This window comes from Budorcas taxicolor, chromosome 3 (genome assembly GCF_023091745.1).
Source record: "Budorcas taxicolor isolate Tak-1 chromosome 3, Takin1.1, whole genome shotgun sequence".
Lineage (NCBI taxonomy): Eukaryota > Metazoa > Chordata > Mammalia > Artiodactyla > Bovidae > Budorcas > Budorcas taxicolor.
The window spans coordinates 109938519-109965941 of NC_068912.1; the positions used below are offsets into that span (position 1 = coordinate 109938519).

The 27423-nt window shown below is 36.5% G+C and overlaps 1 protein-coding gene across 1 annotated transcript in view; it reads right to left on the bottom strand.

The window, feature by feature from the left end:
• The window catches only part of LOC128044603 (protein argonaute-3), an 87543-nt gene that overhangs the window by 53993 nt on the left and 6127 nt on the right, over nt 1–27423 (bottom strand). The window contains exons 2-4 of the mRNA XM_052636920.1: nt 17015–17135; nt 11210–11418; nt 10129–10265 (exon numbers count right to left, since the gene is read on the bottom strand). Coding sequence (XP_052492880.1) covers nt 10129–10265; nt 11210–11418; nt 17015–17135 — 467 coding nt within the window. The remainder of the gene's footprint in view (nt 1–10128; nt 10266–11209; nt 11419–17014; nt 17136–27423) is intronic.

The window sequence follows — 27423 nt, forward strand, 5'->3', positions numbered from 1 at the left end:
TGGGTGGACCTCATTCAGTTAGTTGAAAGGCCTTAAAAATGGGGCTGAGGTGTCCCTAAGAGAGAAAAGAAATTCCACTTATGGACAGCTGCTTCAGCCCACACCCGTTCGCTCTAACCTGCCCTTCCTGATAGCCTACCCTAAGGATTTCAGACTTGACTAGGTTGCCCCTACAACTGTGTAAACCCAATCTCTCTATATATATTTTCTTATGTCCAAAAACCAATTCCTTCAAAAACCTAGTTAACCTTCTGGTCTATTTATTTCCAATCAGTTCCATGTACCAGTGACTACACCCAAACTTTTTTTCTGGACATGGTTTTTAAACCTATTTTTTCAGTTTAATCTTGTAATATGTTCCTTCCTCTCCATCCCACATTAGACCATCACCATCTCTTACCTGAACTAGTGATTGAAAAAGCCTCCTAACTGGCTTCTCAGATTAGTTTTTTTCTCCTCTATCTATTCTCCACACTGCTGCCAGAGGTCTCTTTCTGGAAAACAAATATGATCATGTCACTATCCTTCTTTAAAATTTTTGAAGTCTTCCTACATACAGGATAGAGGTAAATTTGTTTTCTATTTCATTAATTTTTTTAAACTCTTATTTCCTTCTATTTTTCTTTGCATTTAATTGTTATTTTTCTAACTTATTAAGATGAATATATAGGTCATTGATGCTTTTCTCCCTTTCTAATAGGCATTTAAGGTTTTAAATTCTCTCTAAGAATTGCTTTAGCTAGTCATACCAATTCTTGTATGTACTATTTTCATTACCCTTTAGTTTAAAATATTTAAAATTGTCTTTGACCAATGAGTTATTTAGAAATTTTTGTAATATCCAAAGCAGAACTTTGTAAGTTCCAATAGGAAAATAGCAGCAGTTTATTTCCAAAATTTCCCACTTTCCCCCTAGAACTCATTACAGAGCAACAAAGATAATCTGAAAAGAGAGAGAGAGAGAAAAGAAAAGAGAAGAAATCCTATATCTTCAATGAACCTAGGAGACAATTAAAACCTGAAAGTGCCAAATTGTAAGTAAATATGGCCCAAAATACTTGGGAACCTCTGCAAAGGAGAAAGTCATGAAAGATGAGAGACACTCTAGTGGGGCAACAGCAGCAAATTTTTACTCCAGAAAGAGAGGGTCTTATCCTAAATGGGAACTGCAATGCTTAGTACTGAAACTGAATGGGGGACTCTCAGAAGGAAGTAGAGAAAGGAGTGTAGAAAGTGTCATGAGAGTCAATTGAGGGTGACCTAGAAGTGACAGGTCTCAGATAGGACTCCCTTTTAAAACCAAGGCATGCATTGTCCCTCTGTAATTTAAAACTTGAAGAAAAGTTAAATGAATAGTACAATGAACTACCATATACCCTTCACAGATTCTCTAACTGTTAACATTTGAGCACGTACTTTAAAAGGCAAGAGCTGAATTCCTTGGTAGCAGAAAGTCCTTAAACATTTATTACTGAGAGGCAAAGGAGATGTGGCTTTATTCTGAAGAAAGAATTCATCAGAACAGAAGAGAATAGAGGTCTTGAGCAGAGAAACCTGGAAAACCACCTTGCTCCTAATGTCCTGTCCCACCTCCTTCTCCCACTCCAGTCTCTTCTAATAGGTGGTTTGAGAAAACTTATCTCACTCAAATACGAGTAACGAAAGGGGCAAGTATCTATACAAAAATACCATTTAAAAAATGTAAAAAAGCAGCACAACATCCCAGACAAAGAAAACTCAACAAAATACACCACTACAAAATAGATAAAACTATAACACTACTTTTCAATATGAATCCGAAATTTCTTAATGCAGCTATGAAGAAAGATCTCAGAGCAGAAATTTAAGAACTCAGGGAAAGACAAACAGGTAAGAGGAGAAAATGAAATAAGCACTGCAGAATTCATGAAAGAAATGGAAGAAAAAGACTTTTTAAATTAAAAAAATGAAGACAAAACTACAATGAGCAAATGGTAAAAATTATACCATAAAAGAAACAGTAAAGAACAAGCAGGATAGAACTTTTTAAAAAGAAAATAAAATGACAGATTAAAAAAAAAAAAAGATAAAAGAGTTGAACCTACATCCTCAAAGGGGATCCCATGTTTTAAATAAAACTGACTTAAAATAGTCAACATTGAAGAAAAAAATCTAGCAAAATGATTGTAAAAAATATTTTCAGCAACCAGACAAAAAAAGAAGGTACTTATAAGGGACAAGAAAATCAGCTGACATCCTAATTCTCTACTGAAAATTCAGTGTCAGAAGACAGTGGGAAAGTATCTATCAGAAACTCAAGAAAGTATAATTCAGATAAGCCATAATGGAAAAGAATATTAAAAAAAAATGTATATACACCTACAGCTGAGTAACTATGCTGTGCAGTAGATACTGGCACAATTTGTATATCAACTATACTTCAATAAAAAAACAGAATGAGAAAAAAAAAGTGTGATTCAATCATTTTATGTCTAATCAAGCAGTCCCCTTTAGGAATGGGGACATAGACAAATGGTTTTCAATGCGCAAAAAACCTCAGTTCTTACTCATATGAGTCAGGAAGTTACTTCAGGAAGGCCTGAAGTAACTTGAGGACAAACTGCAACCAAGAGATGCCCGGAAACATTCTAGCAAAAGGACTTGCAATTAGCACCAAGACATACAACTGTAGATTTAAGATGAGCACAGACGGAATGTAGCTGTGACATGCTCAAAACCATGGGAATAACAGTGTATGCAAATACATGGAAAACAGAACAATCATAAAAAGTAGAATAAACTAACTGAGGGCACACTTTACAGCAACAGAGTCAAAGCTGAGAGTCAAGTAGTAGAAATTTAAGTAAAATCATAATGAACAATATAATAATGCTATGTTGGCTAAAACTAGTTAATAAAGTAGAGGAGGGGAAGGAAGAGAATAAAGTTAACATAAAAGTTACTTATTAAGGAAAGCAAAAGATACTGATTTAAAGAGGGAGAAAGATGAGTATTAAATGAAAGTATGAAGGTAACCACTGATGGGGTTCCTAATAACAGAACTAGCATTTAAAAAGCACAGAAAACAGACCACATGGATTGTAATCCTTCTGTTAGATAATATAGACTTTTGGCCCAAAAAGTACAAAAAAAGTCACTTTATCATTGTAAAGGTATAAATTACAACAAAGAATAAAGACAGGTATACATATGCTCCTAATACTATGGTAGCAAATTAAGGAAGTGGAAGTATAAAAAGAAATAGAAACATGATAGGAAGCTTAAATTTATTTCTCCCATTCTAAGACAAGTAAACATAAATAAATAAGGAAATAGATGATGTAAACAACATAATCAAAACTGAAGAGCTAAAGGATATTCATTTAACTCAATCCTAAAAAATGATTGTATCTTATTCTCAAAGAGCTATTGAACTTTCATTTCATAAATTCTGATGATGTTAGGTTACTAAAAAAAAGACCTCAATAAATTCTAAAAACAGAAATACAAACCATATTCTCTGGTACACAACACAATGAAACTAGAAATTTACAACACAATCTGAAAATTAAAAGATCTTCAATATGAAAATTTAAAAAGTCTCTCAAACAACACTGGATAATAGAGGAAATACAAATGCAATCTGTGGTGTTTTGAGAAAATAATATAATCCTGTGGGATGCTAGTTCCTTGACCAGGGACAAAACCCAGACCCTCAGCATGAAAGCATGGAGTTCTAACCACTGAATGGCTAGGGAATTTCCAAAATAATCATTTTAAATTCTTTTTTTAATGAGAAAAATGAAATTAACTGAGTTACGACTATAGTTCAAAAAGTTAGGAAAGGGACTTCCCTGGTAGTCTGGTGGTAAAGAATCCGCCTTCCAATGTAGGGGATGCTAGTTTGATCCCTGGTCTGAGAACTGAGATCCCATGCCAAGAGGCAAATAAGCCCCCACACACATGGCAACCAGAGAGGCCCGCTGAGCCTCTGAGCCTCAGCCAGTGCGCTCTAGAGCCCACATGCTACAGCTAGAAAAAGCTGGCGGGCCACAAGGAAGACCCAGTGTAGGAGGGAAAAAAGAAGTTGGGGAAACAACTAAGGTAACTGAAGAAAAGTAGAGGGAAAAATTTATTAGGCTAAAAAAGAAACTGAGGAGTCAGAAGACAAGGCCAGAGAGCTCAGAAAAAATTCCAAAACCTCTCTGGTGGAGGCAGGTGGCAGAGTGAGGAGCAGAAAACAGGCTGATTAAAGTACTGCTGCTGCTGCTGCTAAGTCACTTCAGTTGTGTCCGACTCTGTGACCCCATAGACAGCAGCCCACCAGGCTCCCCTGTCCCTGGGATTCTCCAGGCAAGAACACTGGAGTGGGTTGCCATTTCCTTCTCCAATGCATGACAGTGAAAAGTGAAAGTGAAGTCATTCAGTCGTGTCTGACTCCTAGTGACCTCATGGACTGTAGCCTACCAGGCTCCTCCGTCCATGGGATTTGCAAGGCAAGAGTACTGGAGTGGGGTGCCATTGAGTACTACCTCTCCTAATTAAGAGTAAAAAGGACAAAGCACAAAGATTAAAAAAGAATCAATGGGGATAAACGATAGAAATAGATAAAATTAAAAAAAAAGAGACCACTTAGTAAAGATATAGATAAAATATATAATTTTCTAATAAGATATAACTAGCAAAACTGAATACAGAGAGCCTAAACTGACTGATTTTCACAAAATAAATGAAAGCTTTAAAAGAACTATTCACTGAACAAAATGTAACAAACCAGGCTACAAAATTTTACATGGGAATTTCATGAAATCTTAAAAGAGCTGATAATTTTAACACTATTTAAAAACTGTGGTACATTTTAGAGCACAGGCAACTTCCAAATTTTTTGTGAAATTAAACATTAATACCAAAACTTGAAAAAGACTGCATTAAAAAAGAGAAGATTGCAGATCAGATCAATCTTGCTTTTTTTTTTTTTGCAACTTGATTAAAAAGGTAAAGTGTTAAAAAACAGAATTCAGCACCACATTAAAAGAATCTAGAAACACAAATTTAGTTCAGTGTTTTTTAAAAAGAGGAGAAAACAGCATATAAAGAACTCCCCAGATACTAAAAAGACATCTGACAAAAAACATACATTATTGATTGAAAGTACTCAATAAAATGGAAACCAACAGAGGCTTCTAAGCATATACATACATACATGCATGCATCATACTTAATGCAGAAATACTGAAGCATTCCTTCTAAAGTAAGGAATACAAAGAGGATGCCCACTACTCTCTAACAGTTAACACTGTTCTAATTAGTCAATATAACCTGATAAAAAATATCAGAGGTGTAAAAATCCAAAGAGGTAAAACTATCACTATTGCAGATAAAATGATTATAACCTAGAAACTGCAAGGAAATAACTTGAAAAGTTAATGGAATTCAATAGGCAGAGAGAAAAAAGTTACTATATATCAATTAAAAGACTTCATGTATATAAAAAATAACTAGTTGGAATATAAGTTCATTTAATAAGAAAAAAAGACAGAGAGAGAGAGAAAATATCCAGGAATGATAATAAGAAACGGCAAATTTTATGTGAAAGTGGTAGTCACTCAATCGTGTCCAACTCTTTACGACCCTATGGACTATAGCCTGCCAGGCTCCTTTGTCTACGGAATTCTCCAGGCAAGAATAATGGAGTGGGTCCCCATTCCCTTCTCCAGGGAATCCTGCCAACCTACGGATTGAACCCAGGTCTCCTGTATTGCAGGCAGGCTCTTTACTGTCTGAGTCACTAGGGAAAGAAAATTCTAAAACACTCCAGAAGGAAAATAAAGTAATCCTGAACAAATCGAAAGGCATAGCATTTTCTTAGACAGAAAGATTCAGTGTTTAAGACTCAATAACTTAGGAAAAGGAAATGGCAACCCACTCCAGTATTCTTGCCTGGATAAGTCCATGGATAGAGGAGCCTGGCAGGCTGCAGTCCATGGGGTCACATGACTGAGCATGTATGTATGAGGGTGGAGGGAAATGGGTTGGTAGCAACAAACTGGTAGAACTAAAAAATAAAAATAAAAAATAAACTGGGAAATGCACTTGACCTTACAGTTAGTTGTGAGGTGTGCACACCTAGAGTCTGACACAGAGCAAACCCAGTCACAACAGCTGCTCTCCAACTTGTTAATTGCATGTTAGATGACAGTAAAGTGAGTATGTAGTGGTAGGGCTTCACACCAGCTTTTTCAGTATTCAAAAATTACTTCTAGAAGGTTGAAGTTATCAGAAGAGGACAATTCTGGATAAGTAGACTGTTGGGGCACCAGTGTAGACTAGTAGTTATGTTGGGAATGAGCGTTTGTTAATGTATGACTACTAGTAAAAACTCCTAAGTTGCTGTTTCCAAGCAAAGCCCCATCTTCCTGAGGGCAGGGGCCATAGTGCTGGCTGCAAGCTCCCAATGCCCAGTCAGCAGGAGCTGGAACACTGCCCTTCAAAAGCCATAACATCTTTCTAACTGCAGCTCAACTCTTACTTTGCTTCCCCTGTAAACCTTTGCCTAACTGTAGCCTATGGTGATTCCCGCCTCTGAACTCCTGTTGCGTTTATTTTGGCAAGTTGTTTATGTTGCTCAGAATTGCCAGATGTCCTTTTTACTTTGCATTGACCTTGGCAATCCCATGGGATTTTAAGCTCCTTTAGCACAGAGCCAATGTCTTAGATATCTTAGGCTTCCTTTTGTACCCAATTCCAGCCTTTTTATAGAGAGAACCCTGAATGGAATCAGTAGTATTGTGATTGTGCTTATTGATAAAGAATTCTGTAGAGCTTGTGGTTGATTCTAAACTGAGTTCTGGTGGGACAGACTATACATTTAACGTTAAACAACTAGCAGATAATTAGACTTTGATGGAAAACTATATACAAGTTTCACGGACATTTAGTATACACTGTTTTGGAAATGTATCATTTAGAAATGGGCTAACCTGAAATTATCTTGTACTTGTGAAATAGAAACTTGACAAGCAGGATTACTGTCATTAAAATTTTATGAATATTGTTATATATGTCAATGAAAAAGTTTTTTCTGTTACCTTTCAACCCCCCGAGGCATCAAATTATGGTAATCAAGGATTATACTGATAACTCTTTTCTAAGTGTTTCTAAATGTCCATTCAGATGCATTTTTCTAAAATTCATATTGAAATATTCTGTGATTTTATTATGTCTTATGTGCATAATGTGATTCGTAAGGGAGATATAGCAGTCAGCTAGGTATGGGAATTAATCCATCCTTTGAGTTCTGGATTCCAGAAAGAGAAGAAAAAGTCTGTAGCTTCTATCAAATGCTATTTGGTAGAAGTGTGTGTCCGAAGGACTATAAAAGTGGTGAAGCTGGCACCTTTTAAACTAAGATGATCTCTTTTTTTCCCTAAGTTTTTGTTTTCGTTGTTGTTGTTACGTCATGTGGCTTGCAGGGTCTACCTTTGCCCCTTGGAATGAAAGTGTGGACTCTTAACCCCTGGACCGCCAGGAAATCCCCAAACTAAGATGTTTGTGATTCCATTCTCTTTAATAATGTAACTGGATTCTGGTGGTGATCTGCAACACCAAAATTAAACTTTACATCCTGATAAAAAAAACTCAATAACTTAATCTAAAAATATAATGGAGTCACAGTAAAAGTAATAGCTCATCCTCCCACACCCACTAGATCTGACAAGGTGTTTCTAAAGCTTATACAATGATATACATAAGAAGAGCCTAGAAATCTTGGAAGAGAAAAATGACACCAGCCCTAGTTGATATTAAAAGTTACAAAAGAAAGGATCGACTGAGACATGCACCTGTCACCAAAAGGAAAATTTCTACAGGATAAAAAGCAAAAATAATATCAAAGATCAAAGACAAATAACAACCCAGGGATAATATCTGCAATTCATACCACAGAGGGCTAATTTCCTTGATTTAGAAAGCTCTCTCAGTAAATAAGACCAATAATCCAACAGAAAAAAAGGAGCAAAGGACATAAAAAATTAATTAAAAAAAAAAGAAATATGGTGACCCATACATATGAGAAAGGATGGCCAAATGCAAAATGGTACATAAGGAAACTATTTCTTCCAAATTTGATTGACAAAAATCTAGAGTTTGACACATCTAGTGGCAACGGTACAGGGAAACAGGTAACCTCATTTACTGATGCAAACTGTTTACAATCTCATTGGAGGGCAATCTAGCAATAATAATCAAAATTAAAAACATATCTGCCTTTGACCCATCAATCTCATCTCTTGGAATCTATCTTAAAAATAGAAATATATGAATGATGTTCTGAAATGGAAAAAAAATAAAAACATCCCTAGTATACATCTAAATAAAAATAAAACGTTGGTTGCTCAGTTGTGTTCGATTCTGCGATCCCATGGACTGTAGACCTCCAGGTTCCTCTGTCCATGGGATTTTCCAGGTAGGAATACTGGAGTGGGTTGCCATGCCCTTCTCCAGGGGATCTTCTTGATCCAGGGATTGAACCCTGGTCTCCTGCATTGCAGGCAAATTCTTTACCGTCTGAGTCACCAGGGAAGCAGCCAGTATATACCTAAAGACGACTTAAAAAAAATATCTTCTCAATACATCTTTACAATGGTAGATGCAGCTGAAAATGATGATGAGACTATGCACTGATCTGGAAAGATCCAGGGATCCTTGAAGGAATGGCTGATGCCAGGTACAGAGGAAGAAATGTAAGTTGAATCTGGAACATTCTGCTGTGCCAAAAAGCAAGAAAGCTATCAAAGACAATGAATTACCAACACAACAATGCACTTTTCCATATAGGAATTCCATCTAATGCAAAAGGAATATCAGAATAAGAAAAAATTCTAATTGGTAATCCACACTGAAATAAATGATTCAGGTGACAATGGTCAATGAATGGAATATCAGTAACTGAAAGACTGATTGGGAAATATACAATGGAGAGCTCTGGCATACTGATCTCTGAACATACTGATCAATCTTAGTTATCACACAAAGTTGGGTCTCCTATATACTGGGTGCCTCCTAACACCATACACGATGGAGCACTTATGAATCAGAAGTGAATCAAGCTTCCAGGACCAACTTCCATTTCCAGGGAATATAGGAGATAAAGGAACAAGGGAATGACACTACAAGAAAACAAAAGATAAATCCAGATTTTTGGATATTCTAGAGGAAAAGTGAAAGTTTCTGCAACAGGTCAATGACATAAAATAGGAAAAAAAAAAAAACAAGAGAAAAGGAAATGGGACTACTACATTTTTAAAAGGCAAAGTAGCCAAATGTGATGTGTGGATTTTGCTTGGATCCTGATTTGAACCAACTAACTACAGAAAGATAACCTTTGAGACTATCAGGGAAATCTGTGGACAGGGAATTAGAAGCTACGAAAAAATGATCAGATTTTCTTAGATACAAATGGTGGCACTGTGACTGTGTAGGGAAACATCCATATTTTCAGAGGTGCATACTATAGTGGGGACAAAATAACATGCTGTATGGGATCTGATTTAAAATTACTGCAGTAGAGGGAGAAATGTGTATAGTTTACGCAAAGGTAGAAAAATTGGGGCAATCTAGGTAATGGATACACAGATAGCAGTTTATCATACTACTCTCTCTACTTCTAATATGCGCTTAAAAATAATCTTTAAAAAAAAACCCTAAAAATGAGAATGCGACTAGCACAACATTAAGCCTCAGCGGCAGGCATAATCTGCAGGTCACCAAGACCAGCAGTCTTCTTCTCTTCCTTTAAAATATGCATTTCATAATGAAATACTGACTTATCTAGTTAAGGACAAAAATGAGTTATAATAAATAGCTCAGGTGATCATGTCACGGCTTTTATATTTGTTTTCATTTGTTTACTTCATGTTTAATAGCATTCCAGGAGTTCTGTATAAATGTTTTCTAAATGAAATGTAATAAAAAATAAAGGTTTTTCCTAATATATGTTTGTCTTAATGTATGTCCAAATATTAATTCAAGACACCAGTATGTATAATTATATATAAAATGTACACACACACACACACACACACACACACACACACAGAGGTCATACAGAAATCAACTACCCAACACAAAATATGGTTTAAATTCCCTTACCATCAATATTAAGCATCATTTTCCACATGGCAGGCCGAACAGACTGATGAAATCCAAACCAAACTTCCCTGCCCCCTCCCAGAGGGTGGTCGTATCCTTCTGGAGCTGAGAAAAAGGAACGCCCCACAGGTGTATATCTACAAGAATTAAAATGGTATATTCAATCTTTTCCTTCCCATTTAATATTTAAATCTGAAGAACAGGTAAGTCTAGAGTATATAATCTTAACTTATCATAGTAAAATGCCCATCATTATGAATATATGAAACTAAAAGTTTTCCAACTTTGTGAAAGCAAAAAGCAACTATTCAAAATGAAAAAAATCCCTCACTGAAATTCTCTATACTTAAAACTAACACTAGTTTGAGTAAGGCTAATTTTATTTAAAAAGCTTTAAAAAATAGTTCTTACCTTAAAAAATGCTACAGAATAAACAATCACTAACCAAAAAGCTACTTCGATAAATGTGTTTGTAAGACAGTATTTTTCTTCTTTGGCCACACTGTGCAGCATGTGGGATCTTATTTCCCTGACCTGGGATTGAACCCACGTCCCCTGAATTGAAAGCGCAGAGTCTGACTGGACTGCCAAGAAGTCTCAAGACAATATTGTTCTTTAAAAAGACACACTGATCCTTTACATATACACAAAGATACATATATACATGTGTGAGATGCTAATATGATTAAAACAGTAATAATTTCAACATAATTTGATACTATTATAAAAATAATGAAATCACCTTTAAGACAAAGTGATTTAACTAAAATACTAAAATTGAAAATGCATCAGTTACTCAAGATGGATAGCTCCTAAGAAAAAGGGTTAGACATTTTTTTCTGAAAAATATCCAACAGAATAGCTAAGTAATGATGTACACTTACTTTCTTAAGTCAGAAAATTTTATGTAACTTACTTCTGTCATTGAATTGGTATGGATGCTATTCCTCAACTGAGATAATCAAAATATACAACATCTGAAGGTTAGCCAAGGAAAGACTACAAGACCTATTCTTCAGAAGACAGCTTTCCTACTTAAAATCTAAAAAGGAAAAAAAAAAAAAAAGCCAGAAGCACCCACTTCATGGAGGGCAGATGTCGTAGCACCACGTCAACGGCATGGACAGGGTTAGTGCTGATTGGCTTGTCTAATTCCAGTGGTTCGGGCAAGGTCCGTCCTGTCAGTACTTCATGGAGTAGGTGCCAACTCACCCGAGAGACAAATTTGATTGACACTTTGAAAGGTCGGTCTTTTCCACCTTCTCCAGGTAAAGTAACATCTAAATCCACCTGTTGATGGGAAAAGAGTCAATTGGTAAAAGTTTAAAAGATAAATACAACTGTTTTTAAGTTTAAATATTTAAGAGAAAAGACAAATACAAAAAAATAACCAATCTCAATGTCAAATCAATAGACTAAAATGTCAGTAAGTCATTTGTGCTAGCACTCTGTCACTGAAAAACATGGAAATGACTTAAATGCCCATTTAGGCACTATAAAAAAAAAGGATGAGGAAGACCGGTTGGAACTGCTATGGAATAACTTCTAAGCAATATTGTTAAAAAAGCAAGTATTATTTTTGTAAAAAGAAACAGCAAGCATGAATCAGAAACAAGAAAAAGCAGCTAACTTTCAAAGGATAGGAAGGAAAAGACTGGAAGAAATAAGTGAGAGATTAACAATTCTGAGCATATTTTCCAGTGTAGTTTTGATTTTTGGAAGCATGTTAAATTAAGTCCTATAACAACAACAACAAAAAGACAAAGATGGAGAGGAAAAGCTAAAATTGAATAGATACAAAATCAAATGAAACCAAATGCAATTCAAACAAATAACAGCCAGATTGAAAGAATATTAAAAAAAACACTAATGCAAAACTTCTGAACATAATAACATATGTTGACTACACTTTCAGTTAGAGGTGTGGGAGAGGGGTGAGTGGGAAAGAACTGCATACAAAATAAAACCTTAAATCCCCACTATCAGATTTGTTTTCTATAGTGACTGTTGCGGCTAAGTCGCTTCAGTCACGTCCAACTCTGTGCGACCCCATAGACGGCAGCCTACCAGGCTCCCTCGTCCCTGAGATTCTCCAGGCAAGAACTCTAGAGTGGGTTGCCATTTCCTTCTCCAATGCATGAAAGTAAAAAGTGAAAGTGAAGTTGCTCAGTCTTGTCTGACTCTTAGTAGACCCCATGGACTGCAGCCCACCAGGCTCCTCCGTCCATGGGATTTTCCAGGCAAGAGTACTGGAATGGGGTGCCATTGCCTTCTCTTCTATAGTGACATCATGTAGTAATTCAGAAACTATTTTATATGTACTGTATGACTCAATAAACATATAAAAGTGGTGATATTTTGTGGAGTCAGGGGTTTAAAGGAAAAGAAAGTTACAAATATGCAACATAGGGAGTAAAGGAAGAATCCAGTGGGGATAGACTAGAACTAGCAGAATCAGTTTGACCTCAGCAATGAGCACATCCAGTGACAAGACTTTGGTTTCTAAATTTGTATTCCTCAACTAACAGAAACCAGCGTACCTTTGAGATACGGCTAGTTGCAGGACTATCAGAGGGAAAACATAAGATGAACCTGGAATATCTTGGGTCCAAAAATAAGGAAGTACTCAAGAAAAAAAAGCTGTATCATGACAAAAGCACACAAATTTAAAAGGGCTCCTGCAGGCCAAACCTGGGACAATTGGGGCAAATAAATAAGGATAAACACACAGAAGAGGAGAAAATGTGCTCCCTTACAGTAGAATACCAATTATTAATGTAGAAGGAATGACAGAATTAGAAAAACAACCATTGTTATATAATAATAATCCTTCCAAGCAAGAATCATCAGTTAATAAAAGTCTAATGAGAATCAAGATTCTTAAAAGTATCTCCTTTATTAACTATCTTTGTAAGTTTAAAGATAATCAAAAGAAACAAGCTTTGAGCATTTCAAGCACTTTCTATAAGTGCTTAAAAGTATCTCCCTTTCTTAAAACTTTGGTGCAAAGAATAAAATCAACATAGTGGAAAAACAACCTATGGAATATGAGAAAATATTTTAAAACATATATCCCATAGGAATACATACAGAGTTCCTAAGACTCAACAACAACAAAACCAAATAACCCAATTAAAAAATAGGCAAAAGAATTGAATACACATTTCTCCAAAGAAGATACAGAAAAGGCCCATAAGCATAGGAAAAGGTGTTCTTCATTAGTCATTCAGTTCAGTTCAGTTCAGTCGCTCAGCAGACATTAACTAAATTCAAATCAAAACCATAATGAGATATTACCTCACACTCATTAGAATGACAACTATCAAAAACTGATAAACAAACAAATGTTGGCAAAGGTGTCAAGTATTTGGAACCCTTGTACACTGCTGATGGAAACGTAAAATGGTACAGTTTGTACGACATTATGCTAAGTAAAAGAAGCCAGAGACAAAGGACAAATACTGTATGGCTCCACTTATATGAGGTCCCTAGAGTAAAGGACGGAGAAGGCAATGGCACCCCACTCCAGCACTCTTGCCTGGAAAATCCCATGGATGGAGGAGCCTGGTGGGCCGCAGTCCACGGGGTCGCTAAGAGTCGGACATGACTGAGCGACTTTACTTTCACTTTTCACTTTCATGCACTGGAGAAGGAAATGGCAGCCCACTCCAGTGTTCTTGCCTGGAGAATCCCAGGGATGGGGGAGCCTGGTGGGCTGCCATCTATGGGGTCACACAGAGTTGGACACAACTGAAGCGACTTAGCAGCAGAGTAAAGGAGATCAGTCCTGGGTGTTCTTTGGAGGGAATGATGCTAAAGCTGAAGCTCCAGTACTTTGGCCACCTCGTGCGAAGAGCTGACTCATTGGAAAAGACTCTGATGCTGGGAGGGATTGGGTGCAGGAGGAGAAGGGGACGACAGAGGATGAGATGGCTGGATGGCATCACCGACTCGATGGACTTGAGTTTGAGTGAACTCTGGGAGATGGTAATGGACAAGGAGGCCTGAAGTGCTGCGATTCATGGGGTCGCAAAGAGTCGGACACAACTGAGCGACTGAACTGAACTGAACTGAGAGTAAACTCACATTCAAATGGGAAAGCAACCAAACGTCCACCAACAGATGAATGGATAAGTAAAATGTGGTATATACATACAATGGGATACAATTCAGCCTTAAAAAGGAGGAAATTCTGACACAACAACATGGATGAACCCTGAGAATATTACGCTAAGTGAAATAAACCAATCACAAAACACAAAATACCGTATGATTCCACTTAAATGAGGTACTGACAGAGGTCAAATTCATAAAACCAGTAAGTAGAATGATGGTTGCCAGGAACTGAGGGAGGCAAAATGGATAGTTAAGTGTCTCACGGGTACAGAGTTTCAGTTTTATAAGATGGAGATTTGCGCTGGCAATGGTTGTGAATGTACTTTGCCATTGAACCATATCTTGAAATTTATTGCTCAGATGATAATGTTATTTGTGTGTGCATGCATGCTAAGTCGCTTCAGTTGTGTCCAACTCTGCGATCCCATGGACTGTTGCCCACCAGATTCCTCTGTCCATGGGATTCTCCAGGCAAGAATACTGGAGTGGGTTGCCATGTCCTCCTCCAGGGGAGCTTCCGACCCAGGGATCAAATCCACAGGTCCTGCAGCTCCTGCACTGCGGGCAGATTCTTTACCACAGAGCCACGAGGGAAGCCCAACGTTATATATGTTCAAAGTTCAGTCGCTCAGTTGTGTCCGACTCTTTGAGACCCCATGAATAGCAGCACGCCAGGCCTCCCTGTCCATCACCAACTCCTGGAGTTTACCCAAACTCATGTCCATCGAGTCAGTGATGCCATCCAGCCGTCTCGTCCTCTGTCGTCCCCTTCTCCTCCTGCCCCAATCCCTCCCAGCATCAGAGTCTTTTCCAATGAGGCAACTCTTCACATGAGGTGGCCAAAGTATTGCAGTTTCAGCTTTAGCATCAGTCCTTTCAATGAACACCTAGGACTGATCTCCTTTAGGATGGACTGGTTGGATCTCCTTGCAGTCCAAGGGACGCTCAAGAGTCTTCTCCAACACCACAGTTCAAACGCATCAATTCCTCAGTGCTCAGCTTTCTTCACAGTCCAACTCTCACATCCATACATGACCACTGGAAAAACCATAGTCTTGACTAGATGGACCTCTGTTGGCAAAGTAATGTCTCTGCTTTTGAATATACTATCTAGGTTGGTCATAACTTTCCTTCCAAGGAGTAAGCGTCTTTTAATTTTATGGCTGCAATAACCATCTGCAGTGATTTTGGAGCCCCAAAAAATAAAGTCTGACACTGCTTCCACTGTTTCCCCATCTATTTCCCATGAAGTGATGGGGCCAGAGGCCATGATCTTAGTTTTCTGAATGCTGAGCTTTAAGCCAACTTTTTCACTCTCCTCTTTCACTTTCATCAAGAGGCTTTTTAGTTCCTCTTCACTTTCTGCCATAAGGGTAGTGTCATCTGGATATCTGAGGTTATTGATATTTCTCCTGGCAATCTTGATTCCAGCTTGTGCTTCTTCCAGCCCAGCATTTCTCATGATGTACTCTGCATATAAGTTAAATAAGCAGGGTGACAATATACAGCCTTGACGTACTCCTTTTCCTATTTGGAACCAGTCTGTTGTTCCATGTCCAGTTCTAACTGTTGCTTCCTGACCTGCTATTAGGTTTCTCAAGAGGTAGGTCAGGTGCTCTGGTATTCCCATCTCTTTCAGAATTTTCCACAGTTTATTGTGATCCACACAGTCAAAGGTTTTGGTATAGTCAATAAAGCAGAAATAGATATTTTTCTGGAGCTCTCTTGCTTTTTCGATGATCCAGCGGATGTTGGGAATTTGATCTCTGGTTCCTCTGCCTTTTCTAAAACCAGCTTAAACATATACTTTACCACAATTATAATTTAAAAAAAAAACAAAACTAAACTCTATTCCCCACATAAGGAAGAATAACTTGAAAGGAGAAACATGGCAGATACCAACTTTACCAAGTGATCAAAGTTAACCTCACCATTAGTGAAATAAATACATATTATGTGCCTCCTGATATGATACACTATAAGGAAAGAACACTTACGCAATTTTCCTGCCCAAAAACCTCAATCAGAATCTAATCAAGAAGAAGCTCCAGAAAAACACAGAGGGACATCCTACAAAATAACTTGGCTATAATCTTCAACCATGCTAATTTCATAAAAGAAAAAAAAAAAAAAAGGCTGGGAAATTTTCCCGAACAAAGAAGACATGACATTTAAATACATTCAGGTATGGCAGAAACCAACACAACATTGTAATTATCCTCAATTAAAAATAAATAAGTTAAGAAAAAAGTAAATACATTCAGGAACTTGGATTGGATTCTATACTAAAGGGAAAAAAATGCTAAAGAACATCACTGGAACAAATGAGAAAACTGGACTAAGGGCAGATCAGACAAAAATTTACCGACATAAAATGTAGGGAAGTTGGTAACTGTACTATGGTTTTTATGCTTGTTCTTAGGAAAAACACACTAAAGGGTATAATGTACGAAACCTACTCTTGAATGGTTCAAGAAGAAATAAGTATATATACGTATCTTTATATATAGCTGTCTCTATAGACACAAAGAGAGCAAAAGAAAAAAAGAGAATGATAAAACAAATGGTAAACTTTAAGAATGCTAATGAATCTGGGTATACATGAGTTCTCTGCATGAATCTTACAACTTTAAGTTTGAAATTATTTAAAAATAACATGTTAAAACTGATAAATGATACACACAGACCATAATAAAATGGTCATAAATGCATTTAAAAGACACTGCAAATGTATAGTTTTCTGATAAAGGAACGCATCTTAGCATCTTACCCCTGTAGTTGCCACAGGAAGTGGATTGGCTGTGTAAAGGCTTCTTTTTCCATCATAAACTGGTCTACGGTCTCCAAATATAGTCACTTTAAAATGCTGAACCATTGAGTCAACCACCTCCCTAAGAAGGGGAAAAAATGCATAAATATAATCCTCTGCATGATGAAATACAAAAATCTTAACTAAAGTAGTTTCTTACACTATTTAAAGCTGTCACAAAATTCTAAAAGATCATTATACATGACAAAGATTTTCCCTTCTGGATTACAGTTTAGGATACCAGAAAGACTGATTTCTGGAAATGATTCCAGTGAATCACTTAATTATTCTGGGACACAGGTGACCTGCAAAATATTATCCTTATAGATGATCTAAAATCCCTTTCACTATCTAAGCACTAACTGACACATTTATCAAAGAATATGGTGCTCTTTCCTTTGTGCTCAAACAGCACCTAGTACATATATCTATTAGAACACTTACTTCACTGTAGTATTAGTATTATATACTTTACTTCTACTAGACTGTGAGATTTTAAGAGCAATAAACACACCTGTACTCTGTACCCCTCCATCCCATTCCAATGGTATCTAGCCAATAAAAAGGTTTTGAAACCTCTATTTTTTACCCAGCAAATATTTTTATCCTATATACTTACATGGAAAGATACTTTAAAAGTTTTTTAGACATTAAAAAAAATTGCAGATGATAGAGAGAATAACACCAAATATCCACAAATCAAATTTATTTTTACACACACATAATCTGTAAAAGCAGTGGAAAAATATCTAGAAGGGTATGTACCACACAGATACAATGGTTAGTTACCTCTGGAGAAAAGTGAAGAAAAGAATGATTTTTTATTTTGTTTATATAATCTAATTATATTACAATGACAGTATATTCACATAGTACTAAATATAATTTATAGTACATTTAAAAGGATGAGAAAAAAAATTTCAATTCTAGCCCAGTCAAATAGAAGAGAAAGGAGAAAGAAGCATTTTCTGGAACAAAATTAAGCTGATTTGACACCCAGAGAAACTTTCCAAACACTCAAAATTTCTATTTCCCTCAACTTTGAATTTTATTTTGCAAGTTATTTCTTGCACCACTCTTTTAACTTTCTATTCCAATTACCGCCAACGTAAAACCTCATGTCCTACTACCTGGATTATTTTAATTTTTAGGCCTCTAATTTTTTCTTCTCCGGCCCAACTTTTATACCACTGCCACATGAGCCTCCAAACCTCACTTTTACTCTCCAGATACAAAAGGTTAAGTTAATCATGCTCCTCGGTTCATTGCCACATTATCATCATTCATCCATTAAGACCCCTAACTGACTCTTTTCCTTCCATATCCATTTCCCTATTCCCGTTCCTCTCAATAAATTATTTTCTCTAATATGTTTGATGAACATCCTTCTGTTTGTATACATTCCAACTTTACCCTCTGCATAAGGTTTTTAAAATCTATTTACATTGCTGTGGGACACTTAGTTCATTGTTTCTGACTGATGCTCTTAAGGGTTCCTTGGACTGCAAGGAGATCCAACCAGTCCATCCTAAAGGGGATCAGTCCTGAATATTCATTAGAAGGACTGATGCTGAAGCTGAAACTCCAATACTTTGGACACCTAATGCAAAGAACTGACTCATCTGAAAAGACCCTGATGCTGGGAAAGATTGAAGGCAGGAGGAGAAGGGGACAACAGAGGATAAGATGGCTGGATGGCATCACCGACTCGATGGACATGAGTTTGAGTAAGCTCCGGGAGTTGGTGATGGACAGGGAAGTCTGGCGTGCTGCAGTCCAAGGGGGTCACAAAGTCAGACACGACTGAGCGACTGAACTGAACTGAACTCTACATGTTGTCTATCTGGTCTCCCAGCAATACAGACTCAGTATCTTCAACAGTCAGCCACCAAGACACTGCTGCAAGGCATTATCTCCTTCTATGTCCCTTTATGAACTTGTGAGAATAATCTGTGGCTATATACACTGAGGAACAGAACGCTAGGTCCAAGAGAATTTTATCAACTAAATGATGAAGAATTGCCAAACTGCTCTTCAGAATGCCTGCACTAAACCATCCTCCTGGAGGGTCCTATTTCCCTACTTCTGTGGACTCCCTGTTTATTTCCTCTGCTCATTTTCTATTGGGGTGCCAGTCTTCTCATTGAACTGAAGGAGTTTCTTTGTTATTCTAATATTATTTCATTAACAGGTTTAGTTGTTGCAAATATCTTCCCCTCAAATGTTATCTGCCTATTAACAATGTCCATGTTTACTGAACTGAAAACGTTAATGATGTATCATCAAATGACTCGATTTCTTCAACTTATGATTTCATTTTTTAAGGTTTTAAGAAATACTTTGCTAATATTAAGTCACAAAGGTGCATTATGCTTTATTAATTTTATTTATCTTATGTTGGTCACTAATCCATCTTAGGTTCTTCTTTATAAATAGTATTATGTAAGAACTCAATTTTTTCTCCATACGGTGAATTAGTTTTCCCACACTGTCTGCTAAACAGTCTATACTTAACTGATCTATTTATAAGAACAGTTGATCTTAAGTTCTGAACTGAGTTTTCTATGTTGTCCCAGTGGTCTACTTGTCTGTTCCTGGACCAGTATCATACAATTCCATGATTACTGGGTGTTTTATTAAATTATAATGTGGGGCAGGGCAAGTTCCTTTTCTCTCTCTAAGTTAACTTGGATATTCATGGAAACATTTATCAAAATAAATCTGTAAAGTTCTCCCCCACACCCAAACTATTAATACAATAAGCAAAAGAAACATATCTAGTGCCCTATAATAAGTAGTCAAAAAATATCTGTTGGTTAAGAAACTCTCAAATGATACAAACACAAGAAAGGCTAGTATGCCAAAAACAAATTAGTAATGTTAAAAGCTACAGACAAATTGCAACAATAAACTAAATAAATGAAGATGAAATATAATAACGGTAACTGTAAAGTCGAAACACTTGTTTGAAAAGTTCAATGGCAATAAAAATAAATGAAAGGATCTGAACTTATCCACTGCTTTCATGCAAAAGGGCTTTGTGTTCTGCTTAGTCAGTCAGTTGTGTCTGACTTTTTGTGACCCCATGGACTACAGCCCGCCAGGCTCCTCTGTCCATGGGATTCTCCAGGCAAGAATACTGGAGTTTGTTGCCATGCCCTCCTCCAGGAGGTGTTTCCAATCCAGGGATAGAACCCAGGTATCCTGCACTGCATGCAGATTTTTTTACCATCTGAGCCACCAAGGAAGCTTTAGATGACTATAAACCCAAAATGAACTAATACTGTGATGTAGTTTCTTCAAAATTAAAGAACTCAGGTTGCATATATTTAAATAGCCAGTATAAGGCAGGTAACCTTCCCACCATCTATTACACAGGTCATTTCAAATTCTGGAGTACTCTGTTCAACTTGGAAAAAAACTTAAGACCCTAACAGATGAAACACAAGCAGAAGAAGATAATTCTGACCGAACCTCACATAATATAAATAAAAATAAATCAAAGTAAAGACTCTTAGTCTGGAAATAGGAAGGAGTCAAAGGAAATTAGAGAAGTCTTCAGTTATTTTGACAGACTGTCATGTGAAAACCTGAGTATCTTCCTTGTATGGGAGGACAGAAATCAGAAAAATAGTTGGAAAGTATAAGAAGCAGTATTTTGCAACAAAAATTTCCAACATTTTCTAACCACCAGAGTTATTCACAAGTGGTTTACACTATCTCATAAAGTACCTGAGTTCATCCTTGCTAGAACTGTTCAAGGAGCAGTTATGTAAGGGAAGATACCAACTAGAAGATCGAAATGTATAATGTCTACAATCCCCTCTAACAGTAAAATTTAATTAAGAGAATATCAAATATGAAATTGCAGATTTTATCATAATATAAGATACAGAGACTCCTTTGTGATTAATTACACCAAAAACTGATTTGAACTCGAGACTTCAGAGTCTTTACAGAATGGTATTAGAATTATAGACACATTGAGCAATTTTAACTTTAACCTCTCACTAATACAATGTAATTAAATGATGTATTTGACTTTTAATGGAATTTTATTATTCAAGTTAACAAACTGACAAATCCAGGGACTGCAACTTTTCGCTTTTTATCTCAAATGATACAGTGGCAAAGGGTAGTTTATCAGAATGTCCATCAGGAAGGGATGTAAAACTAGAGGAAAAGCTCTCCAAAATACTGATTTATCTCGTCATCTAGTCAGCTAGAGCAGCAAAAGTACTCACTGAATTATGAAGAAAGTCTGAACTGAGAAATGGCCAATCTGAAAAATCTTTATAATATGTGGTAACATAACTACTGGAGAAAAAATAAGCAGACAAGAGGTTTTAGTCTCATTCTGCCACTAAACTGTTAGGAAATTTACTTGGCCTCTCTAAATTTAGTTCCTTTATCAATAAAACTGAGGTAATAGTCTTGGACTGTTTTAGGGATGATGTGTGATATCAGTGAAAGTACCTTGGGGGAAAAAAGTAAATGTGAATGGTATTATTTTTATATAAAAATTTAAGCATAATTATCTCAAAAACGTGCTTCAAGTATTATACTGATATACTGAACTCTTCCAAACAACTAATGGATACATTATAATGTACCAGCATCAAATACTGTAAATAATACAAAGAATGAATGCTGGTAATTAACAGAAACTGTGAATGGAATTTTCTCCATAGTGCAGTTGGGGAGCATTAGCCTTTTATTTTAACAGTCGGGGGGGGGGGATGTCTTTTGTTCAAATGTAGAAATTTCAGAACAATATTTTAAGTGTGTACTGTTAAAACAGCTTCTAAGCTTACAATAAAAAGTAAAGCTACAATAACCAAAATACATAAAATATTTTAACTTCTAAAAAAGCATGCAGGAAAGAAAATCTAAATGGGAGTAAGAACTTCTCACCACTTTTCAGTGGCTTCCTTTTACTAATAACCTTAGTCTGAAGAAGGAAGAATTCTTGCAAAGAATAATATGATGCATTTCTGAGGAACCTCGGGATACAATTTTTAAATTCTGAAGAATATCTGGCAATCACTACAAAAAATGGAACCTACCTGAGTACATTAGGTCTTACAAAAGGCTACAGCCTACCTTCCCACTCTTACCTCAACCACCACTTCCTACATTCTGGTACCAAGTCTTTTGATTCCATCATGCTCTGGTGCACAGACTGTAAAGTAAAATTTAATATTGGTTTCAGTAAGTTCCACTTTATCACCTGACTCATACAACAGAAAAATGGTAGGAGAGGGAAATTTTAACATAAAAAGGAGGAGAGGAAATTATTTTCCTTTCCTGTTAATTGTTACTATAAACTCACAGATACCCATCTTCATTCATCTCATTTTTAAGTACCTCTTAAGTTTCTACTCCCTAAAGGTAGAATGGGAAATATTACATTAGTCTTTAGGAGAGATAAATATTACATTTAGTCTTTAGGCATGAAATAATATATTCCTCTAAAGTGACTTTTCACCTTAATTTAGTATTCCCAGCTAATAAATTAATCTGTGACTATAGCACAGACAGAATAAAGGAAGATGGCTAAAGTATGTGCTGTGCTGAGTCACTCAGTCGTGTCCGACTATGTGACCCCATGGACTGTAGCCCCAGGCTCCTCTGTCCATGAGGATTCTACAGGCAAGAATAATGGAGAAGGTATAACAATACTGCTAAGATATAACAAGATGCTAAAATCACCCAGTGGTTTATAAAACAATGAAAACAGCTGATAGCCTCTCCTAGTATCCTTCCAACTTCTAATTTAACTTCATACCTCTGTGCTAAGTAGCAGAGAGGGTAGCCAATAAATACTTTTGCATCAAGATAAAGTTTAAAGATATAGAGTTATACTTTAGATCAAATTTTTAATATTTTACACAATTCATACTACAACAGAGCATTTCACCATAACTATCTTTACTGCCAGTTCACATGGGTGTGAATTCTTTCATAACCTTATATAACCACAATAGTTAATCTAGTAAACACTTCTAGTATTCATAAACGATTGACAGACTAGATGGAGTAACAGATTTTAAACTCAAGGTGGCTTAACTAACAATTCTCCTCTAGAACACTCTACTTCAGACCACCACTGACTTCTTTAGACACAGCCTCTTTTCAGTCTCTATATTCCTGGCTTCTTTGAGCATCTGCAACTGTGATCTATCCTTGAAAATCATGATACTCGACTGACATTCTCTGAAACACCTTCTACTCTGTCCTGGTTTTCCTACCTTTCCAATCTCCTAAGTGTCTTCATTGACAAACCTGAGTCTTATCCCAGGAATCTATTCTCAGTCTTCTTATCTTGACTCTATGCACTCTCCCTAGCTTTTAACTACCACCTCTTCCCTGGTGGCTCAGTGGTAAAGAATCTGCCTGCAGTGCAGGAGATGTGCGTTTGATCCCTGGGTTGGGAAGATCCCCTGGAGAAGGAAATGGCAAGCCACTACAGTAGTCTCACCTGGGAAATCCCATGGACAGAGGAACCTAGTTGGCTATAGTCCATGGGATCGCAAAAAGTTGGACACAAATTAGTGAGTAAACAGCTGCAGCAGCAGCATAAAATATTAAACAGATCAGCATGAGGACAGCACAGGGAATTATAACCATTATCTTTTAATAAACTATAATGACGTATAATTGCAAAAAATACTGAATCACTAAACTATACACCTGAAACTAATGTTATAAATCAACTATACTTCAAATTTAAAAAAGCAAGTACTAGAGGTGCTAGGGGGTATGCTGGAGTATGAGAAAAAATCGTTAGAAGTATTTATATTTAATTTTCATCTAACAATTACTAATCAAGGTGGACTAATATTCACGAACAGAGATTGACACTGGTGCCCTCAGTCCACATGAGATGGTCAGGTGTAACAGCACAGGTAGGTACACAGGAAATCCTAAGGGAATAATGGGATTTCTTTAATATGAGTTAACAGTGAAACTCTCACTCATTCATGCATTTTCAGCAGGCTGCAACTTTTTTCTGTTCAAGTGTGTAGCACATATTTTATCAGGTTTCTGGTACAGAAATCAGAACATTTCAAATTACTATAGTCTTAGTTTATTTCAAATATTGTTTTCCACCTTTAATTTTTTCATAGTTACACAAAGTTAGAATAGTAGTACAATTTTTAATTATTAAAAATTAATTTATGTGTATAAGTAAATATATTTATTTATTGCTGAATGAGTGTGTGAAGTCACTCAATCGTGGCTGACTCTTTGCAACCCCATGGACTGTTGCCCACCAGGCTCCTCTATCCATGGGAATATGGCTCTCTACTCTTTCTGAATTCACAAGCCTTAGGCAACCCACTCCAGTGTTCTTGCCTGGAGAATCCCAGGGATGGGGGAGCCTGGTGGGCTGCCGTCTATGGGGTCACACACAGTCGGACACCACTGAAGCGACTTAGCAGCAGCAGCAGCACCATGGATTTAAGATCCTTTATAACCTATTCCCTGGCCAACTTTTCAAACTCTATCTACTCTATTTATACTGGCCAATTTCTGTTACATAAACATGTCATACCTTTACATGTTCTCTATACGGAATATTCTTTCCCCTGCTCCACCAGGTAACGATTCAGCTCATATAGCATGTCATCTGCTCTATTTACCTCCATAACCAAAATTGGGAATCAGTACTCCACACATCTCACAGAACTTGTCACTCTACACAAACTACAAAATCCTTGGCAGGAATCATGTCTTATTTATCTTGTTATCCCCAGAGCTTAGCACAGTGCCTGACACAAAACAGATGCATAATAAATTCAACAGTTAAGAAAACATAGGGAAGATTTAAAAAACTATCTTTTAAGTTTTTAAAAGTTACTGTAGGATTTAGAATTATAGTTCTAGTCAGATCTATAAATGTTGAAATCTAGTACCAACAGCATTCTTAATTGGTACAGTGATATAGCACATTCAGATAACTGCTTTAAATTAACTCAGTCTAAGAAAAAAAAAAGGAGCAGGCTAGAAGTAAACAATCAAGGCACATCCTACAATGGAATACTATACAGCTGTTATTGTAATTTAAATTTACTCAAATGGATAGATGTTAAAAATAAACCCTACCTACTAGTCCCTATGTTTGGACATATCTTTATTTACAACAGTATCTTTGAAAAATACCTTTGAATTTCAAATATATTGTAGGAATATCAGCCAAAAGATTAGTGAGTAATTTATTTAGATGCTACTTACAGGTGACTAACAACTAACAAGGTGAATAAAACTTGCTTTTTAAAAATGATGCATTTTGCATGGTATAGTTTCCCAAGACAGCTGAACATGCAAAACTAAACCATTTACTTTTCACTGGCAGTGTTTTTTTGGGTATGTCTTCTAAATCATTTTAATCAGAAGTATACCCCTCAAAACACACCAAAAGAACAGCTGACAAAAGAAAAAATAACTAGACTTCATCAAAATAAAATATGTGTTTCAAAGAAAGTGAAAATGCAAAAGGAATACAGCCAATATTTTATATAATAACTTTATATGGAATATAATCTATTAAATGTTGAATCATTATGTAGTACATCTGAAACTAATATAGTATTGTAAATCAACTATATCTCAATTGCAAGAAAAAGAAAAAATTTTAAAAGGAAGTAAAAGAGGCAAGGTACACAAAAGGAGAAACTTTTGCAAATCATCTGATAAGGTATAAAGAACTCCTACAACTTAGTAACAAAATAGGCAAAAGACTTGGACAGACATTTCTCTAAAAATACGCAAATAGCCAATAAGTACACAAAAAGATGCCCAACATTATTAGCCATCAGGGAAATGTAAATCAAAGTAACAAAGTGATACTACTCAACACTTACTAAGATAGCTAGTGAAAAAGACAGATAACATGTTAATGAGGATATAGAGAAATTGGAATCACCACACACTGCTATCAGGAATGTAAAGTGATGCATCCGCTTTGGAAGATTCTGGCAGTTCCTCAAAAGATTAAACACTGAGTTACTACTTGATTCCACTCTTGGGTATACACTCAAGAGAAATGAAAACATGAATGTAAACAGCAACATAAATCTTAAGAGCCGAAAAGTGCAAACAACTCACACGTCCACCAACAAGTGAACAGAAACACAAAATATCCATACAATGGAATCTTACTAAGTAATAAAAAGTAATGAAATACTAATAGATACTACAACATTAAGGGACTTCCCTGGTGACTCAGACTCTGCCTGCAATGCAGGTAGACAAGGATCCAGTCCCTGGGTTAGGAAGATCCCCAGAGAAGGAAGTGGCTACCCCACTCCAGTATTCTTGCCTGGAGAATCCCATGGACAGAGACTAGGGGACTACAGTCTGTGGGGTTGCATAGAGTCGGACACGACTGGGCGACTCACATTTTCACTTCTTTCTGTTACAACATTATGTGAAAACATGTGAAATGAAAGAGGTCAGTCACACAAAAGGCCACATACTGTATGATTCCATTTATACTGAAATGTCCAGTAAAGGCAAATCTACAGAGCCAGAGAGTAGGCTAGTGCTGGGCAGGGATGCAGGGAGGGAGGGATGCACGGAGGGAGGAAATGGGGAGTGGCTGCTAATGAGTACGAGATTTCTTTGGCAGACGAGAAAATGTTCTAAATAAAGTACGACTGGGGTGATGGTTGTACACTATCACTGTAAACATACTAAATAACACTGAATTGTACATTTTAAATGAGTGAACTGTGTACTGTGTGAATTGTATATCAATAAAGTTGCTATTTAAAAAAAGAATGTCCCTTTCTTGGAACACTACCCTAGTAATAACACTGTCAATAATATTCCTAATAACAAAAGAGAGTTTCTTCAAACACTCTTACTTGTGATGATTTCTACATAAAAGCCAAAATCTTTTCAATTTAGATTTATTTTTTCCTTCTAAAATTCAACCATCAGAATTATATTACATCCGCATGCGATATGCACAAATATTCAGCACTATGTCATTAATCGTAATAGAATAGTAACAGGTAAAGAATCCGCCTGCAATGCAGCAGACATAGGAGACGCAGGTTCAATTCCTGGGTCAGGAAGATCCTGTGGAGAAGGAAATGGCAACCCATTCCAGGATTCCTGCCTGAAAAATCCCATGGACAAATGAGACTGACAGGCTATACAGTCCAAAGGGTGGCAAAGAGTCACAACTGACACGACTGAGTGAGTAAGCACAATCATCCTAATATAATGACTGTAAGATAATGTTTAATTTATGAAAGAAAATTAAATCAAAAATTTGATCACTCTATTACCATTTCAAGATTCCTTCAAATCTTTATACAAGTAATCTTGCCTTTATAATCATGCTGTATATACAATTT